At 40.7% G+C, this 18,244-nt stretch overlaps 3 protein-coding genes across 3 annotated transcripts; 1 reads left to right on the forward strand and 2 right to left on the reverse strand.

The window, feature by feature from the left end:
• Positions 1–823: 823 nt before the first annotated feature.
• LOC121717842 lies at positions 824–3,503 on the forward strand. The gene is made up of 5 exons (XM_042102579.1): positions 824–1,015; positions 1,486–1,686; positions 2,116–2,315; positions 2,566–2,706; positions 3,055–3,503. The coding sequence occupies exons 1-5, from the start codon at positions 879–881 to the stop codon at positions 3,261–3,263; spliced, it is 888 nt and encodes a 295-aa protein (XP_041958513.1). The 5' UTR covers positions 824–878; the 3' UTR covers positions 3,264–3,503.
• plrg1 (pleiotropic regulator 1) lies at positions 3,325–7,429 on the reverse strand. Its single transcript, XM_042102578.1, has 15 exons — positions 7,271–7,429; positions 6,990–7,096; positions 6,725–6,855; positions 6,507–6,560; positions 6,116–6,209; positions 5,859–5,946; positions 5,474–5,575; positions 5,298–5,390; positions 5,009–5,158; positions 4,817–4,918; positions 4,537–4,639; positions 4,327–4,435; positions 4,055–4,194; positions 3,746–3,939; positions 3,325–3,634 (listed from the first exon to the last, which is right to left on the reverse strand). The coding sequence occupies exons 1-15, from the start codon at positions 7,277–7,279 to the stop codon at positions 3,575–3,577; spliced, it is 1,536 nt and encodes a 511-aa protein (XP_041958512.1). The 5' UTR covers positions 7,280–7,429; the 3' UTR covers positions 3,325–3,574.
• Positions 7,430–12,621: 5,192 nt separating this feature from the next.
• On the reverse strand, positions 12,622–15,414 carry fgg (fibrinogen gamma chain). Its single transcript, XM_042105827.1, has 9 exons — positions 15,262–15,414; positions 15,133–15,180; positions 14,807–14,990; positions 14,633–14,717; positions 14,325–14,455; positions 14,062–14,195; positions 13,620–13,804; positions 13,023–13,300; positions 12,622–12,935 (listed from the first exon to the last, which is right to left on the reverse strand). The coding sequence occupies exons 1-9, from the start codon at positions 15,319–15,321 to the stop codon at positions 12,760–12,762; spliced, it is 1,281 nt and encodes a 426-aa protein (XP_041961761.1). The 5' UTR covers positions 15,322–15,414; the 3' UTR covers positions 12,622–12,759.
• Between the last annotated feature and the right edge of the window lie 2,830 nt (positions 15,415–18,244).

Genomic DNA, 18,244 nt, shown 5'->3' on the forward strand with positions numbered 1-18,244 from the left:
CATTACGCTTTGAGATAACTGTTTTAGGCAGGTTCACTTGTCTTGTTCACACAAATCCAAACTAAATGCCCAATTCAATTATAAACCAAATGTAGGCTTACAACATGACTTGCAAAATCCCTTAATTGACCAAGCTATATGTTCTGTAATTAAAGCCTACATCTCCTCCTAGTGGTTTACGTGTGAAACATGTTTTTGGTCATTTGGGACCCAAATATTCAAGTATCTGCTAGGCCTAGTCTTGTACAAAATAAACTTGTCTCAGGTCAGTCGCAACAAGAAAATACATTCAGTACAATCATAACATTTTAGTCTTAATGCATACTAGGCTAGATCATGAATAGGCCTATAGATCTTTTTGACAGCAGCCATTTTGACATGAAAATATGTGGCGAACTCAGGTGTTACAAATGACATTAATCTGTAGTCCTATACCTTTTACCACAATTATTATACTATTTATTTTGTTGTTTCATTGTTACTGTAATCTCGGCTTCACTGAGAATGAGGACCACCTTCAATGAACCTTTGAGAATAAATAAAGGTTGAATAAATTAAGGAATTAAGGTTCTGATACAGCTACACTTAAACTAAACAGAGACTTAATTAAGGTAATTAGACACCGGTCATCCCCAACTTTTTCATGCCAAAATGGCTGCTGTGAAAAGGTATATTATGGAGAAGAGATCCCTATTGGCCAATGGAGCTACCTGCAACCTAGCAACAGGTGAAATCTGAGAATCAAGCAAACAGTCCTTTGTGACTTCCGCCTGGCTTTTGTCTCAATACGATGCTCCTTATATTTCATCCATAGCTTTTTGGAGTTAATCAATTTTGCCTTTCAGGTTTACAGCAGTTTTTATCTAGGTGGTATCAAAATGGCCAATCATATCATGCTTTCTTACCAGTGGGATGACCAGGCACTGGTGAAGAGGGTATATGACAGGCTCATGGAGGATGGCTTCACAGTGTGGATGGATATTGAAGGAGGGGTCTCAGGAAATATCAATGATGCGTGAGTTGTGATTCTCAGACTTGTCCTGTCCTTACAACACACCAATAAAGATCCTGTTTAGTTAGAGTACATAGATATAATGAAGGACCTGCATCAGACTTTGCATCAGATACCACCAGTTTATGTCTTATAATGGTGCTACTAGAGGGCTGACTTAATCTGACTGAGTTAATCAACTTAATCAGATAGCCTACTGAAGTAATCTTACAACTGAATTATTAAAAAGCGATTTGTTTAGTGAGTACATTTGACTGATAACTCTCTCTCTCTCTCCTTCTCTCGCTCTCTCGCTCTCTCAGAAGTCCAGGGCAAAGCCTATATGTAATATATGTAATGCTTTAGTAATAACTAATGATGTATGGTTCTACACACATGCATGACTCTTCAACTGTATTAGGCTCTTCTTAGAAATAGGGAGCATAAGCCTCAACCTGCTCAACGACTCTCTCTTTGTGTGTGTGTGTGCACAGTATGGCTGCTGGTGTGGAGGATGCAGTCGTTGTGTGTCCCTTCATGACCCCGGCTTACCAGGCCTCCCGCAGCTGCAAGAAAGAGCTGAACTATGCTGACGTGCGACAGGTGCCCCTCGTCCCCGTCATGGTGTCCAAGAACTGGGAGGCCAGCGAGTGGCTTGGACTGCTCACTGCTGGACAGCTCTGGGTGGACTTCAGGTGAGCTAACAATGGAAGGGAAAACACTTCAATGTATTGTATTCAATTCAATGTATGTATTGACTCATTCAAAGGGAGGTCTCACACATAGCTTTTACTCTCTGTCATTGTGACACACTTAGCACTTCAGCCATTCAGTAGAGTTAATCTATTTAAAGCAGGAGCAACACAAATGACAAGGCAACAAGAAGAGGATAGGCCTACGGTCAAATCTTCACACTAAATTGATGCCTGCCAAAGTGGAATACGTCTTCAGACATTGTCATAGTCAAACTGTCAAACTAATGTAATATTCATTATTACAGATATGGGTTTAGATTGGTGTTGTACATTTGGATGCTGTAATCATGCTATAAATGTCAATCAAAGGCATGCACAGATTGAGCTCTCTGTATTTCAACCCTCAATGCACTATTGGTTACTCATCAGGAACGTGGACAAAAGTGATGATCACTTTGAGAAGTGTGTGAAGTCTTTGGAGGAAGAGATTATGTTCGTGGCTGGAAATGTATTGACCATTCAGGAACCCAACAATGACCCAGACAACACCCCAAGTAGAGAGAGACTTAAGCGAAAACCTGGTCGAGGATTTCGCCATGCTCTCACTCAGCTATACCTTCGGGAATCAGGTAGGTTTCAGCAAACATTGTTTTGGCTCATTTTGATCACGGCCATATCACTATTTTGTAAACTAAATATTAGTGCAAATACTGGACTCAATATTACCAAGTTGTATGTAGTTTTTCCTAAGCATTCTGCTCATGTAGAACATCCACAACAACTATATCTGTGACTACACTTTTGGGCTACTTACTTGTGTTTTCAAAAACTACAGATTAAACACATGAGTAAGCACATCCCCTTAAAATTCTACCACAGGAGAACAGAAATTTCATCCAGCAAGTGAGACTCGGAATACAGTGGAACTCCACTACAGCCCTGGTGACAACGGCTATTGGGAGGAGATCAAAGGCAGTGGCTGCAAACACTACCGCAACATAGTAACCAATGGATACCTTGGTAAACCATATCTTATATAAATGTATATTTTTTTCTTCACTGAACAAATGAGCCACTAAATGCCCCTTAAATTGAACTTGGGCTGAGGAGGGCTAGTTCTCAGCAGTGAAACAAAACAGTTCCAATTTCCTTGTTGCTAACTTAAACTCATCGGGACCAGATCACTTTAGGAAAGAAACGACATCCGCCTATGTTTTAATGCAATATTTATTTAATGCTAAGTTTTTATTAAAAGTAAAGCCAGCATTATTCATAGCTTCCTAGTTTCTACTGTTTTCCATCCAAATGTATCCATAAAAAGGAAACGATATGTTCTAATTCTCTGGTCTTTTGCGGTGCCTCCTGCAGGATTCGATGCTAATGGAGACTACGTATACACCAAAGCAAATCCTTACGGAGCGGAGGAATGGCTCCTTATGGTGGATGAATCTGACCAGAGTCACGAGAGGGCAGTGGTCATCAAGAACAAACATTCTGGAAAGTTCCTGGCTGTTCAGCAGGGCCGCTTCATAGGTCTGCCGTACCACACTGAGGAGTGCAAGTGGTTTTTGAACTAGTATGAGACTGGTCTCGTATGAGGGGTAGAGAGGTTTTCATGAATAAAGAGGAGCTCAGATATCAAATTACAAAAAAAAATGAATTCTTTATTGAGAGAGGAGCTCACACTTCCATTTACAAAAAACAAATTCTTAAATGAGATGCCAACCATTCCAAATATAAACAGGTTTTTTGTTGTCATGTTTTCTATTTAAGACCATCACATATCTGTGAAAATAGTCTCCATACATCCAGAGCATCAGACATAATTGGAAGGAAATAAGAAATATGAAGCAAGGGGGAAAAAAAACCCTCATAACTAGTTTGTCTTTTAAAACCTCTTCCTCTTGATAATCTCTGGCTTCCAATTGACTGGATGTGTTTCTTCGGTCTGAAAGCAGAAAATGAATAAAAGAATTTTTAAATTACTGACACACATAACAGACCTTGGCATTTTCTTTAATACTATTGATAATAAAACATATAGAAAAAGTGATCCTACCGCAGTGTCATCTTCTTTGTACACCTTGATGGTCTTGTCGGCCTCTGCTGTGATAAGGCGGCTCTCAGAGTGGTCGAATGTGCAGGCGAAGATTCCAGACTCGCTGTCCAGGGAGCCAGGTTGCACCGCTGCATGAATGCGCTGGAAGTTGTACCCCGTCCTCCAATCCCACATGTGGATGGTGCCGTTATCAGCTGTAGAGGGAAGAGGAGACCAATGGAGTTAACAGCTACTGCGCTTTCTCATAGGCCACTGAGGACAAGCTGTAAGCTGATGCCCAGACACAGGTTCCCTCTGAGGATTCCTTACCCCCTGATACCAGAACACCGTCTGAGTTGACTGCCAGCGTGTTAATGATAGCATTGTGGCCTGAGAGGTTCTGAATAAAATTTCCATCTGGGAATTTCCACTGCTTGAGGTTGTCAGGAGAGCCAGAGGCAAATGTGTATCTACAGGAGAAACCACAGGGATTCAGAACTTCAGACCAGCAGACAGCTCCTCAATGCAGCATGGCCATTCATTAATGTACAATGTTAAACAAAGTGAAGAGTCTCTGTACATATGATGAAACATTGACTTACTGTCGTGGATGCAGCACGACTGCGCGCACAGATTTTTTATGATTGGTCAGTGTGGCTCTCGTCTTCCCAGCAATGAGATCCCACAGCCTTATGGTGGTGTCGTGGCTTCCTGTGGTATTGACAAAAACGTGATGTAATGACCGGGTGTGGATGAGTGGTGTGTGTTTCAATAACATAACAGAACAGACAGAAGACACTAGCAGACACTACCTGTGATGATCTGTGGCTCAGCATTCTGGCATTTCACCGTAGCAACGGTGTTGGTGTGGCCAGAGAGTGTATGAACATTGGCCTTGGTTCTGATATCCCACACCTGAACACAATCAAGATGGGGAAAAATACTCAAACATGAAAATACTACATAACACTATGTAGTATTGCTACATAATACAATAATGTTAACAGTTCTATAAAGTATTTACAAATTTCGAGTTGATACAAAGCCCCTAGTCTCAAGAATGAGTTAAAATGTTTAAAGGGAAAATCTCACTCTTGCTGTGGAGTCACGACTGCACGTCACCAGCACATCGATGGTTGGGTGCAGGTCCAAGTCATACACAGCACTGAGGTGGCCGTGGTAGTGCCTGATGACCTGGAATTACAGAAAGATTTCCAAACCAACATGAAGCCTCACCACGTGAAAGGAATGAGCATATGGCTGTTGAGCAGTAAGTGTTAGTACCTTGTTGTACTCCAAATCCCAACATTTGACCTGTTTGTCCTCTCCACAGGAGAAGAGGTAGGGGCTGCGTGTGCTGACCGCCACGCCCCTCACTGTGCTGATGTGACCGGTCAGAGACAGCTTTAGCTTCCCACTCGCCAGGTCCCAGATCTAATCACACCATCCAATCAAGAGTGGGAACGCTTCTGAGTGACAGTTTCGTATTGTGTAGTCATACAAACACTAACCAGCAAACGGACGTTTCACAGGACAGACGCTAAATTTGAAATAAACCAGTGAAATATCTAACCTTGATAGTCCTGTCTGCTGATCCGGTTACAAACCACTGGTTACCAGGTTCAACAGCAATGGACCGAACCCAACCGAGATGACCACTGATGACCTGAGATAGTTGATACAATTACACACCAAACTTCTGACAAAATAGACATAACAGTATATGAAGGGCTTAGGGCAGGTCCTTACGCGATACAGCTTCCAGGGAGGATGCCACTGTGGCTTGGGCATGGTTGGAGCTTTCCTAGGCACCATGGTGGTAGTCTTGGTACCTCCACCTTCCAGCAGGGACTGAAATGGATCATTCGAAAGCAGCGTGTCATTGCAATGCAAGAACAGCATCTGCACAGGAATTCCTCAATCGAGATTCCACATTCCACTACTAAATTACTAGACAGCACAAAGAAACAAGACATGGGCTACGTACATATGACAAAAGCCTATTTGAGGATATATAAATGTTAGACCACTAAACAACACACAGCCAAAGTATTGGAGATGAACACGGATTCATGCATAGAGAATGATCTTAGGCTAATGCTTTGGAACTCAAAGAACTCTGAGTGTGACTGACCAGGCTATGCTGTGGCATCGATCTCTCTGGCATCCCAGCATGCCTGTGGATCTCTCCCACACTGGCTGCAGTGCGACTGACATCTTGCCTGAAAGGTAGACCACACCACAAACAGAAAAGATCAATACTTTCAGAAAGCGTTTCTACACAATAAACAAGTAAACATCTAAAAATGCAAAAGGCAAGTGAAGAATATGCTGTATTTTTTTTTACTATCTGGTTAGGGGTTTAAAAAAATGTAGAGGTAGAGGGCATACCTGGCTTGGGAGGGGGGCAAGGCCAGTGCCAAAGCATGAACTCCTCCCTCTGATGGCATCTTGTGCATCTGTGTGTCTGCACTCAGAGCTATTCCTGACAAAATAATTCACACAAAGGAGAGATGCGTTAAGACAAGCATTCAGGAGGGAACACAGAAATAATAATAATAATAATAATAATAATAATAATAATAAATTAGTTTTATATTGCGCCTTTCTAGAAACTCAAGGTCGCTTTACAAAAAGGGGTGGTAGTAAGTGTGAGTGCATGTGTGTGTGTGTGTGTGTGTGCGCAAGAGCACTGCGTGGGATGGTGAGGGTGTGGATCAGAATTACAATCTGATCCACAAACCTCATCACCTTACTATTACATCACCTGACAAACACATACCTGGTCCAGATGGGTAAGGATGTGTTCCTGTTATTAGATACTCTGGGTTCAAGCCTGCAAGAGCAAAGGGTAAAAAAGAAACAAATTAAGGAGAAACCATTTATTTTGTTCTACATATAAAGGTTTTACTAGCACTGTAGTTAAATTATTAGGTTATTATTGGATTTAAATTACAGTCTGCTACTACTCAAAAATAAAAGTAGTTAAAGAAAACTCACCAGGATCCGAGTAGCCCTGACTGTAGGGATCTGAAGTGTGGGGGTCTTTATCTCTTCCCTCTTTTAACACTGGCATGTGAAGGATGGCACCGTACTCAGCCCTCAACTTTACAGCCATTTTAGTCTTGTGGCTGGGACAGAATAGAAATCATCACCATCATTTTATAACATAATAACATGGCAGACATCCAAATGTGAATGAAGACACGTGTTTTTAAAACTACTGCTATTTATATAGATAATCTAGGAGGTTGGAGAAAACTACCTTTCCTCGTCCAGTGCAACCGGCTTTGCATGGTCTGACACAAACATATCATGAGTCCTCTTGAGGGATCTGAAAACAAGGGTATGGACCGAATGTTTCTGAACATCCTGAAAAAAGAAACAACATATCCGGCATTTGGTTACAATAGCAACTGATGAAATAAGCAATTTAGGCTAACATTACTCAAACAACAACTAGCCAGCAAAACGTTAACGTTAGTGTGATTAACTTAGCTTTTTTACCTAAAGCAGATTCTTTCCAGATAAATAAAACAGACATACCTCTGCCATTCTGTGGACGTGCTTAATTAAATCTCACGTAAAGTAAGCAAACAACGTAAAAAAAAACACACTTTTTAACGAAAACACACACCGACAACGACGAACAGACGAAAGTGCAATGCACCGGAAGCACAAGTGTGTTGTGTGTTGCCACAATGTGCGATTATAGGTCAGCAATATTTGAGCATGCGCCATCTGGTGTACGGGAGAAAAAGCTTATGTTTTCTTGGCAAAGATGGGCTGTCCTACCTGTTAGTAGTGAAATGAATTACTATTAGTATTATGATGATGAGCCAGAAAAAAAGTTTGAATATTAAGATTTTAAGTATTATGGTTGAAAATGTTCCCAAAATGTTCTTTTGTATTTTTTACAGTGCATGAAAATGCACTGTAGCCTACTGTTCTTCCTAGGCTTCTTCTTCTTCTTCTTCTTCTTCTTCTTCTTTTTCTTCTTCTAACGCAGTTAATGCAGCTTCAACCGTTTAACGTAGAAACTTCATTCAAACTATGTTACGTAGGTCTTACTTAGGACATCTGGGCTTTGTATTTTTCAACTTTGTAATTTTTATACTTTTTAAACTATTAATTAAAAACTACTCAAAATTTCCCCATAGACTTAACATTAGGCTGATGACATCACAATGGGCTAATTAACTTGATTTGCACCTGTATCAATTTCCAGCTGCAACCAGCCAGTTAAACTGATTGCACCTGTATCAACTGCTTTCTGTTGAACTAGGCCAACTCTCTCTGTGTCTCTCCATTCTACAAGGATATAAGGCACATTCCATCCAACTTTCTATCCATTCATCCTCTTCAAACCATTCACTCATCCACCCATTAAATTATCCATCAACATCCATTAAACAATCTGCCTATCTACATCCATTCAACTTTCTGTCTATCAACATTCATTACACTATCTACATTTAACTTTTAAACTGTACTCTGTCTCAGGCTTTAAGCATACAAACTGGCTCTGTTAAGACTACATATCCTGTTCAACTGTTTCTTCTGCCCACAACTGTTTGTCATTCCAACTATATTAAACCTCATCTACCTCGCAAATAATTTAACCATTTAAACGATCCACCTATATAACTGTTCAGTCATTCCAACTATATTAAACCTCATCTACCTAGCAAATAATTTAACCTTTTAAACTATCCACCTATTTAACTGTTCAGTCATTCCAACTATATTAAACCTCATCTACCTAGCAAATAATTTAACCATTTAATATCCACCTATTTAACTGTTCAGTCATTCCAACTACATGTATATTAAACCTCATCTACCTAGCAAATAATTTAACCTTTTAAACTATCCACCTATTTAACTGTTCAGTCATTCCAACTATATTAAACCTCATCATGTTGGTTGCCAATTAGCACATCATCTGTTTTAACAATATATTTCACACCATGGGCTCTATGCGTCCCAGCGCAATTGACTTTGTATACTCGCGCTTTTGTCTTTCCTATTTTGCAGTCAGCGCATATTGGAATTTTCCCTCCACAGGTACGCGCCTGTAAATTAGGGAATTCGATTGCGCCCACCGGGGCGGTTCAGCGAAAAGACGGGGCGTGTTCCGGCGCAAACGTTCACTGTTGATATTTTGCAGTTTCAGAAAACAATTCCGCCACAGACCAGGAACTCCCTGGTCTAAAGTCTGTGGCGCAAATGCAGATGCTATTTTGAGGGCCTGCGTGAATGAATGTGTTGCACACCAATCTACAGACACCCCCGTGATAATATTTGTCCATTTCCCGGTTTTGTTCGTGCATTGGTGACCTAAAAAATTAGTAGCCTACAACATCTACATGCAATATATTTACAACAACAACGCCTAATTATGAGCTATTAATTTGGACAACTTTATACAGCCCTATAAAGGCCAAAGTTACCTTTAGTTTTGTTCCAATTTATCGTTATGTATGACTTTAAACATTGCGTGCGCTTTAACATCAGCCTAAGCATTATTCCAGCTGCGCTAAGGTTTTAAGCACCAGAATTTTGCCTACCTTGTTGTAGCCCATCTGAAATAACTCCAAGCTTTATGTTCCCTCCATCCTTTCGTTATTTTCAAAAAACGTTTTATATCCATGATGGCCTTAAAGTCTTGAGTTAGTGAATTAGCTTAAATCAGCTTTTATGAGTTGTTAACCAGCAAATAGTACAAGAAAGCAGCAAGTATGGCTACAATTTCTGTAGTTGCTGCACCATTCATTCTCTCTCCTGCTCAAACGAATGTTGTGCGTGCATTAAGTTGATGATAAAGTGTTTACAAACTCTACTTAACAGAAAATATTGTAAATAGCCTACTGTCATGCAGTTAATGGGATATACTGTGCTGAGTTGAAAGTTAGGTCAACTTGGAAACTGTTTCTCACAGGCCGCCTGTGCTGCGCAACGCACACTTTGCTCCACTCATCTATACAACATAGTTCCCATTTCGGTAAACCATACATAATTTCAAAGAAAAATATTACCACTCGAGGGAAATCAGTGTGGTGTCCATTAAGATGTGAAATCTAGCGTACACATTTTCACGAATCACGGATGTGTTGACATAAATTAGGAAATATTAGATGACTTAAGGAGACGTGATGTTGAATTGCATGCCGATGCCATTTAACCCAAATGCCCCAGCGGCAGCACGGGAGAGAAGAGATTAACTGACAGAAGATATGCATTGTCTATAGAGAGGTAATATTAGATTACATTGTACATAGCAAAAATATCACCATGCATTCATAATCTCATGATTCAGTGAGAGTGATCCCAAAACATCGGAAAGTATGTCTTTGTGACAATTCTGTATTACATTTTGTCAAGAGGAAAAATCAATAGCTGACAGTTCCTAACTGAACAGTAAAATTATAGCGCTGTGAACGCTCCTGGCTGCGCCTGGCAAATATGCCACCATAATAGCAATCAGCTATGGAACAAGCGCGCCTGTTGTTAAAGGGAATGTGAGATGACGCCCTGATTGGTTTATTGCACGTTACGCCCAAACCACACCCATGATTAATGTAGCTACTTCAGACCACCCCATTTTAGATTTGCGCCTGGCGCAACAGTCAAATATCCCGCTGGTAAAATAGCATCAGCGCCCAAGATCCGCCCACAAAGTGACTTGCGTTTTGCGCAAAGACACTTCCGTTTCAGACCGTTAAAATATAGCCCCATATGTTTTGCATTTTCATGCACTGGTAATTCCCTGGAATTGCGTTTTCTATAGTTTTTTTTTTTGTCATATCCCTTGCAGGGGACATTGGATCTTCATTTTTCCAAAAATATTAATTTAATGTAGCCTAATAATATTGCATTGATAGGATCTTATGGTATTTGTGACACTACATGTATAGATGTGTCAAGGAAGGAGTGTTGCCCCTGGAGTGATTTAAAGGCTGCCTCCAGAGATCTGCTCTGTGATGGAGTGCTGTTGCATGTGAGTATGCACTCTGATAGCCATACCAATGAGCCTAGGATCTTTGCCGTTGCAGTCACGGTGCAGGTATGGTACCCTGTAGTCCTGGGTTTTAGCCCAGGAGGGGCGACCGCACTCTCCATTCACTACAAAGGACCCCCTGAGCCCTGTGTGATGGACCCTAGAGATAAGTGTGGGGGCACCCTAGGATGGCACAACTACAGTGGTATAAGTAAGCCAATGGGGTCATTATTTTGCCAAATCAAGAGAAAATGCTATGTCCACCATTTTGAAAAGAACGTTTGTGTGCTTTGTTAATCACCCATATGTATAATTGTGACTGCACCAAAAAGCCCAGGATGTCCTCTTGAGAGTGTATAGGACTCAAATAAATTGCATAAATGGTGCTTGACATATACAGTACCCTCCAGAATTATTGGCACCTCTGCTAAAGTTGACTAAAAACCAGTATAAAAACAATGTGTTGGTGATTTATTGTGGAAAAAATGAGGAAAATCCAACCTTGAAGGTAAGCAAATTAATTTTGAGAAAAAAGAAAATCCCATAAAGAAATAAATATTTTTAACAAAAACTTTAGCAGAGGTGCCAATAATTCTGAAGAATACGGTAGGTCCCCCAAAGAGGACAAAAATGAATTGCTAGGTCTTAGGAGGCTAATGTTGCTGTACACTGTCCAATTTGTGGTAAATTGGTTTCCACAAACAAGGCTACACGCCCATCAAGTTTTATATTGGGACTGGAAATCGTTGACCAAAACTGCTGCGCTAGCAACAGTCTTAAAATGTATTATCATTAAAGTTTTACCTTTTCAGCTAAAAACAACTCCTCAGATCGTGTCAGTCTCCCTAAAGTGGATGTCCTGAAATAGATGTTCTATCTACAAGACAATATTGACTTTAGTCTAACTGGCAACTGACCAGAGCAGAGGTAAACATACTCCCACACATAGCTACCTCCACACGCAACTCAAACATACACTTACATAAGACTACATTTACAGACTATCCCACTAAACAGACATCATAAAATGAACACTTACTCAAACAAAAAGTGGGTCTGAAAACCTATGGTGATGATGATGTATTAAGCATAGAAGGAGAAAACAAGTATGGACAGAGGAGAAGTAATGAGCGATTTGAACTCTGTGCCTTCTGTGAATTTGTTCTATGACGTGTATTATTGATTTGAACCTATCCTCATGTTGTTAGTGCTCCTGTTGTGTCTTACAGTCTGCTTTTCTTTATTGAGGGATGTGAGGGATTATGATGCATTTTTTGTAGATTTCTCCTGAACATATCATCACAATTGTACTTCCAGTGTTCACACATTTTGTGAATTATTAACTTCAAATGTTAGTATAAGTATATATACTCTTTTGATCCCGTGAGGGAAATTTGGTCTCTGCATTTATCCCAATCCGTGAATTAGTGAAACACACACAGCACACAGTGTACACACAGTGAGGTGAAGCACACACTAATCCCGGCGCAGTGAGCTGCCTGCAACAGCGGCGCTCGGGGAGCAGTGAGGGGTTAGGTGCCTTGCTCAAGGGCACTTCAGCCGTGCCTACTGGTCGGGAACCCTCCGGTTACAGGTCCGAAGTGCTAACCAGTAGGCCACGGCTGCCCATGTTATGAATGTTATAAGGCATATTTTGCCCTACCAGAAAGGAAGAGGAAAGAGTGTTTCTTTATGGAATACTTCATTATAAAGGAGGACATATGGATGTACTTCACTGAAAATGAGACCTCTTTCACAGTGACATGTAAACTGTGTGCAGTAACCATCTGAAGATGAGACACCCGCTGCCAACAGCATTAGCACTGTAGCCTATCAGTCATACTAATGGAAACAACTAGTAAAAATCAGTCTTGACACATAACACAAAAGAACATGATGCTTTTAGAAAACAGAAAACATTTATTCATTGGTCATATCCGAACAAAAACTCAGCTCTGTACCGACATGATCATATAGAGAAAACAACAGTGTGCAAAACAAAAAATGTCCGAGTGGAGGTCTCCAGAGGTGGCCCTTACATATCTCCAACCTGCTTGACTCCAGCTTGCTGCCCTCCTGCATGCAGCCTGTTGATGGGGATCATCTTCAATGTTGTCTCCTTCAGTGAGTACCAGCGGCTCTGCCATGTAGCCCAAATAATGCCATTATCATAACCATTTTCGCCAGCATCCTTTTCTGAGTAATGGCCACCTGTAACAGAGCCAGAAAGAGAAGTTATTCGAGCAGATGTACAGCACTGTGAGTCCTCAATGTTTATCACTTGAAAACAAATCTTACCCTGGTAGTATTTTCCATTAAGATGAGCAGCGTGACAACGATTCATCCACCATCCTGATCCATCCTGCTTAGCACAGTTTCCGTCATATTTGTCATTGTCTTTGTCGGGTGTGCTGAACTGCATGCCATTGTGGGATGTGTAGAACTTGTCGCTTGGGTCATCACCAAAGTCGAAGCCATCAAAGGCATCTCCAGCATCACCACCACTGTAGAAGGCATAGGTCAGACGATACTTGTCCTGCTCTGAGCCCACTTTGAACATGGAGTAGTCAGCATACCTGTGAAGGAAAAGGTAATGTATGTTAATGCATCACTTCAAAGGAATGTTCATTCTAGAATGTATTTCATATTTCATACATGGTGGTTTGGAACAGCAAACTACATTATCAGTATAATATTTAACTAATGTCCATCGTTATAACTTGGCCCAGTTCTTAGAGGAGCAAAGTTCACGGTTTACTCTGAGTTAAAGCAAATAAACAATTCTTATGCCATTTTAGGGACAAATTAAGTTAAACAATAACTGCTCAACAATTAATGGTGTCAGAAAAGGAGATTTAGACTCCAGCCAACACCAACAGAGAAAACAGTAATTACTTTGTCATTCCGTTCCAGTCCTTCATCTCCACCCTCAGTACGTAAGGAATGCTTGACTGCACAGACAACTTGTGTATCTTCTCAAGACCCAGCCAGAACTCAGTGGTGTCATCTGGAGAGAAGTATCCAAAACCTTCCTTGTATGGGATCCAGTTTCGGTTGAAATCCACACTGCCATCACGTCTCTGAAGGCCACACACAAATACAGAACAAAGAAAACATTGAACCTCATTGCCTATAAAAGGGCTAGTTGAAATTAAAACAGCACTACTTTTAGAGGTTGAAATACAAGGCAACAATTTAAAATCATTTGAATTAATTTCCTAAATGGATACTAGAACAAGAATCCTATTACATAATATTGCCTTGACCTCAAAATCCAAGTTATCACTATTGATTTTGTACTGGTCAAGTGAGTTTGGTGTCGATCCAGTAAACATACCCTTTGGAGTACAGTCCACCCACGGCCAAAGCTGTCGATCTCACAATACACCAGGAACTCCTCGTCCACCTGGTCTGGTTTTACGAAGTACAGGCCACTGACCTTGGCACCTCTGTTAGCCACGTCTTGACAGTCTGTGGAATAAATGGTAAATACATCATCATACAGTATCTGTGCAGAGGACATCAAACCATGATCTGGGTGGTTTATTAAGGCAATGTTCAGAGAAAGAAACAGCGATTGGTGCTGTGTCTAGTTCCTACCTTTGCCTGTGGTGGGCTGGATCGTCACAGTCTCCTTGCAGGGCTCCATGCACTTCTGCTCCAGCTGAAGAGACAGCTGTCTAAGATTCAGCATGTCCTTGGTAGTGGAGTCTAGAATTTGTTGAAGTGCACTAGAGGGAATAAAAGCAACCATGTTAAGCAAAATAACTTTTTTTTGTATATGTGATTGAAATTGTCATATTTATTAAGTATATATATATTAAATAAGACACACACACATATATATATATATATATATAAACAACTTGAAGGATTATTTAAGGGAATTTAAGGGCAACAATGCGTACTATAGCTGCTCTTCCTGAGACACAATGGTCTTCTCATAGCGTAGAATATCATCCAACATATTGGTTGACTTCTTGATGTAGAGGTCTGTAGATTATAAGTAGGCATTAGACCAACATGCATAAATATCGATCTGCACTCTACAGTTTGATTGAAAGGCATTAAGGGCTCCTTGCCTGAAGAGGTCTTCTGGGCTTGTGTTGCCTGGTCTTTCATATAGTTGACCTTCTCTTGGGCCCCCTCGGTAGTGTTGGCAATGTCATCTAATATGTTCTCCATATATTTTAGATCCTTCTCCACTCCTGGTTTATACTTGTCAAGGTAATCTGCTACTCCACATGTGGTTGGACAGTAGGTTCCCTGTGAGGACAAACAGGGAACTCTGTATGGCAATATTGAATAACATGACTAATAATGAAGAGTATGAAGAATTGCTATATGAGTCAGTGGAGAATCAGATTACTACTGGAAAATAGCAAATTTTTCATTCTGTCATACTTACAAATCCATCACGTGGATCACAGCCTGCAGGATAGTCCCCACGAGTTTGCTAAAGGAGAGAACAAAATGTGTTAGATCCAAAAACCTGGTCAGCTGAGCCTACACAGATAATGTGTAATTAGCAACTCACCGCATAGGCAAGAGAACTCAGGAGCAGTGCTGAGGCTAACGTGTGCAGTAGAGGGGCCATGCTGTCTGACACTCTGGCCTTTGGATACTGAGGACCCAGAGGCTCCAGCAGGAATATTTATCCGATCAGGGTCCCCTCTGGAGATGGAGATAACAGGTGTGAGTAAACATACCATCCCATAGAGCTGCGGCTCACTGAGTGACAGCATGTGAGTCACCAGAGCCCGTCAAACAAACAAGCAAACAAGACAAAGGTATCACACGTTTTGATTATGCAATGCCATAGCAATATCTACATCTTTAATTACACTTGTAATATGCACAGTTTACAGGTGGATGTAGCTTTTTAAATAGTTTATTCATCACTGAAGGTCATAAAGTTTCATTGGGATTGTTCACAATTTTGTTTGGAACCCTCTTTGAAGGACTAGATTGTAATTCAACCATTTGTACTGTATAACTGCATTTTAAAGTTTTTGAGAAAGGATTCTTGTTAGGATCCCCCCCCCCCCCCCCCCCCCCCCAAAATGCTTTAGCCTAACTATTGAATTGAAGTGGACAGCATTATAAACACTTCCTGCAAAACTAGTTCAGATTGTGTCTGGTAGTCACTGCCAGTTAATAATTTATTCTTACTTTGTCATTATTTGAAGGGACATGAGTCAGGACATGAATCAGCGTCCACCCTCCCCCTAAGGAAAAGAGCAGACCTGTTCTATGCTCATCAGGACTTACAACATAGGTCAGTGTCACAGAACCAGGATCGATAACATTCCCGTAACTCATTCGATCAACACAGTAGTTTTATCTTATATTGGAAGTAAGGATAGCATCCTGGGCCCATTTCAAACCCAGGACTGTTTTTCTACTTTCAACGTGAGGGAATTTCACCTGCAGCCAGAATGTTACCTTAGTAAGTGCCTGAGCAACCCTTTGAATGATTGAAAGGTAAGCCAATGTCGATAAGACAACCTTACAAGCCAAGTTTGCCAGCAGAGGGCATCCTCTCCTCTAGGAGAGCCTTCAGGGCAGAGGGGTTGGCAACAGGGTGGCAGAGAGGGGACAGTGAGTAAGCAGGGGCGTCGGACTGGGGTAAAACCAGTACTGATTACTAGGGCCCCAAGGGGAGGGAGGGCCTTTGAAAAGTCTGGAATATATTTTATTATATTTATTATGGGGGCCCATCAGGACTGCCTATGCATAGGGCCCAGGATCTTGTGCTACGCTCCTGTGAGTAAGCCAGTGGCCATAAGAGACATGCTTATGGAGATGACACATGTGATAAAATAGTCTTGTTTCCTAAATTTGAGACCACTACCTGATTCTGCTTTACAGCAGACACTTAAATAGCATGCCCAATATTGTAGATCCATGGCGTGTAAATCAGAAATACTAACCCTTAGTCTAAGAATTGCATTGTGTCTGATACATCACATAGCTTAAGCTAGGCCTTGTGGTTACATGAGTCAACTCTGCAAACATCCAAATGTGACACATGTCATACAGTGGATGAAGACCTTGATTCTCAGATCTGAGACCCTTACTAGGCTCTGTGTTACCAGGAGGCATAGTTTACACTGGAAGAACGACATCCCCTGGCTATTACACCATACATTGTTTTTTCATACTGCATAGGGTCACCTGCATAGGAAAGATGACTTTGGTTTGATAGTAATGTTACAGTATGTTGTAATGTAACCTCTGGTCATACTCAAGGTCATATTATCTGTGTTGAAAAAGTACATCACTACAGTTGTAATTGCATTAAGAAGCCACTAGAGGCTACACATGCCACTTAGGGAACTTGTGTAACTCTCCAGGAGTCAAAGGGGCCCAAACACAGCAAGTACAGGGGCTCAACACTCCAACACAGGGTCCCAAACCACTCAAATGACATACATTACTAATTGACTAATTCTTACACATGCAGTAAAAAGCTTTCAGTTGACTCTAAATGTAATACACTAGCATGCATTCTTAGACATATCTTATTTTTTCAGTGCATTAGATAGATAGATATATATAGATAGATAGAAGATAGATAGATACTTTATTGATCCCCAGGGGAAATTCAAGGTCTCAGTAGCATACAGACAACACACACACACATTCACTAACAGCAGAAAAAGTAATTAAAAGTATATAATATAAAAACACAACTAAGCAATAAGGACTGTAGAAGATAAAGAATATACTAAATATACTAAAATACAAATTATACTAACACTTAATCTAAATCAATTCTAAAAACAGTATCCACATAGTGGTGATTAATCAATCAAGAGGCGCTTGCAATGACTGAGGCAGGGACTGAGCCTGTGATTCTCTGTGTATAGTAAGGTAAGGTGCTCTGTGTGAGTGAGTGTCACGGTGATAGTGCAATGGTGATAGTGGTCATGGTGATAGTGCAAATGAGTAAGTCCAACAGTGCAACAGTGCAAGAATAAAGTCTATATATCTATATATATAACTATTTTAAGAAAAGGTATAAGTGTGGCCACAGTTCGGCTGTCGCATGGAGGGAGGGGTTATGCATATGTGCTAATGTGCTAATATAGCACGCAAACAGTGAGGCAGAAAGACAGTGGTAAAAAGTGGCTAGTGGACAGACAGTATCCAAACATGGAGGGGGTGAAGAGGCAGACAGACTATGCAGATGTAGCACTTGTGTTGTGGACCAGTTAAAAGGAACACATCTGAGATTACTAGATTCTTGAGCCGTGTAATAAGTAAAAGCTGAACCCGAGATATGGCACCTATAAGCACTTTATTTTGTACAGTTTTCCTTAGTTTAGTAAATGAAAGAAAATAAATGTGTGTAATTATTAGTAAAATGTAGGAATGTATGATGTATGGATGTGGTGTATGTAAGGCAGTATAATTGTAAAAATGACAAATAAACACTTTCCCAGTATCAATCAATCACCCTTCAAGAGCAAGTGCAATTCAATCAGTGCAGTTCAGTGAGTTTGGGAAAGTAAGAA

Source organism: Alosa sapidissima, chromosome 1, assembly GCF_018492685.1.
Source record: "Alosa sapidissima isolate fAloSap1 chromosome 1, fAloSap1.pri, whole genome shotgun sequence".
Taxonomy (NCBI): domain Eukaryota; kingdom Metazoa; phylum Chordata; class Actinopteri; order Clupeiformes; family Clupeidae; genus Alosa; species Alosa sapidissima.

Bases quoted from the DNA above. Each gene is read 5' to 3' on its own strand.
- LOC121717842 (XM_042102579.1), top strand. From the start codon at position 879: ATGGCCAATCATATCATGCTTTCTTACCAGTGGGATGACCAGGCACTG. The intron at 1,016-1,485 runs GTGAGTTGTGAT...GTGTGTGCACAG, and splicing joins TCAGGAAATATCAATGATGC to TATGGCTGCTGGTGTGGAGG. The intron at 2,316-2,565 runs GTAGGTTTCAGC...ATTCTACCACAG, and splicing joins GCTATACCTTCGGGAATCAG to GAGAACAGAAATTTCATCCA.
- plrg1 (XM_042102578.1), bottom strand. The intron at 5,947-6,115 runs GTATGCCCTCTA...TCTACCTTTCAG, and splicing joins TTGCCCCCCTCCCAAGCCAG to GCAAGATGTCAGTCGCACTG. The intron at 4,919-5,008 runs GTACTAACACTT...CTGTAATTCCAG, and splicing joins GGGATTTGGAGTACAACAAG to GTCATCAGGCACTACCACGG.
- fgg (XM_042105827.1), bottom strand. From the start codon at position 15,321: ATGGCCCCTCTACTGCACACGTTAGCCTCAGCACTGCTCCTGAGTTCT. The intron at 13,805-14,061 runs GTATGTTTACTG...TGTGGCCTTCAG, and splicing joins GGTGGACTGTACTCCAAAGG to AGACGTGATGGCAGTGTGGA. The intron at 12,936-13,022 runs GTAAGATTTGTT...GCTCTGTTACAG, and splicing joins TAATGGAAAATACTACCAGG to GTGGCCATTACTCAGAAAAG.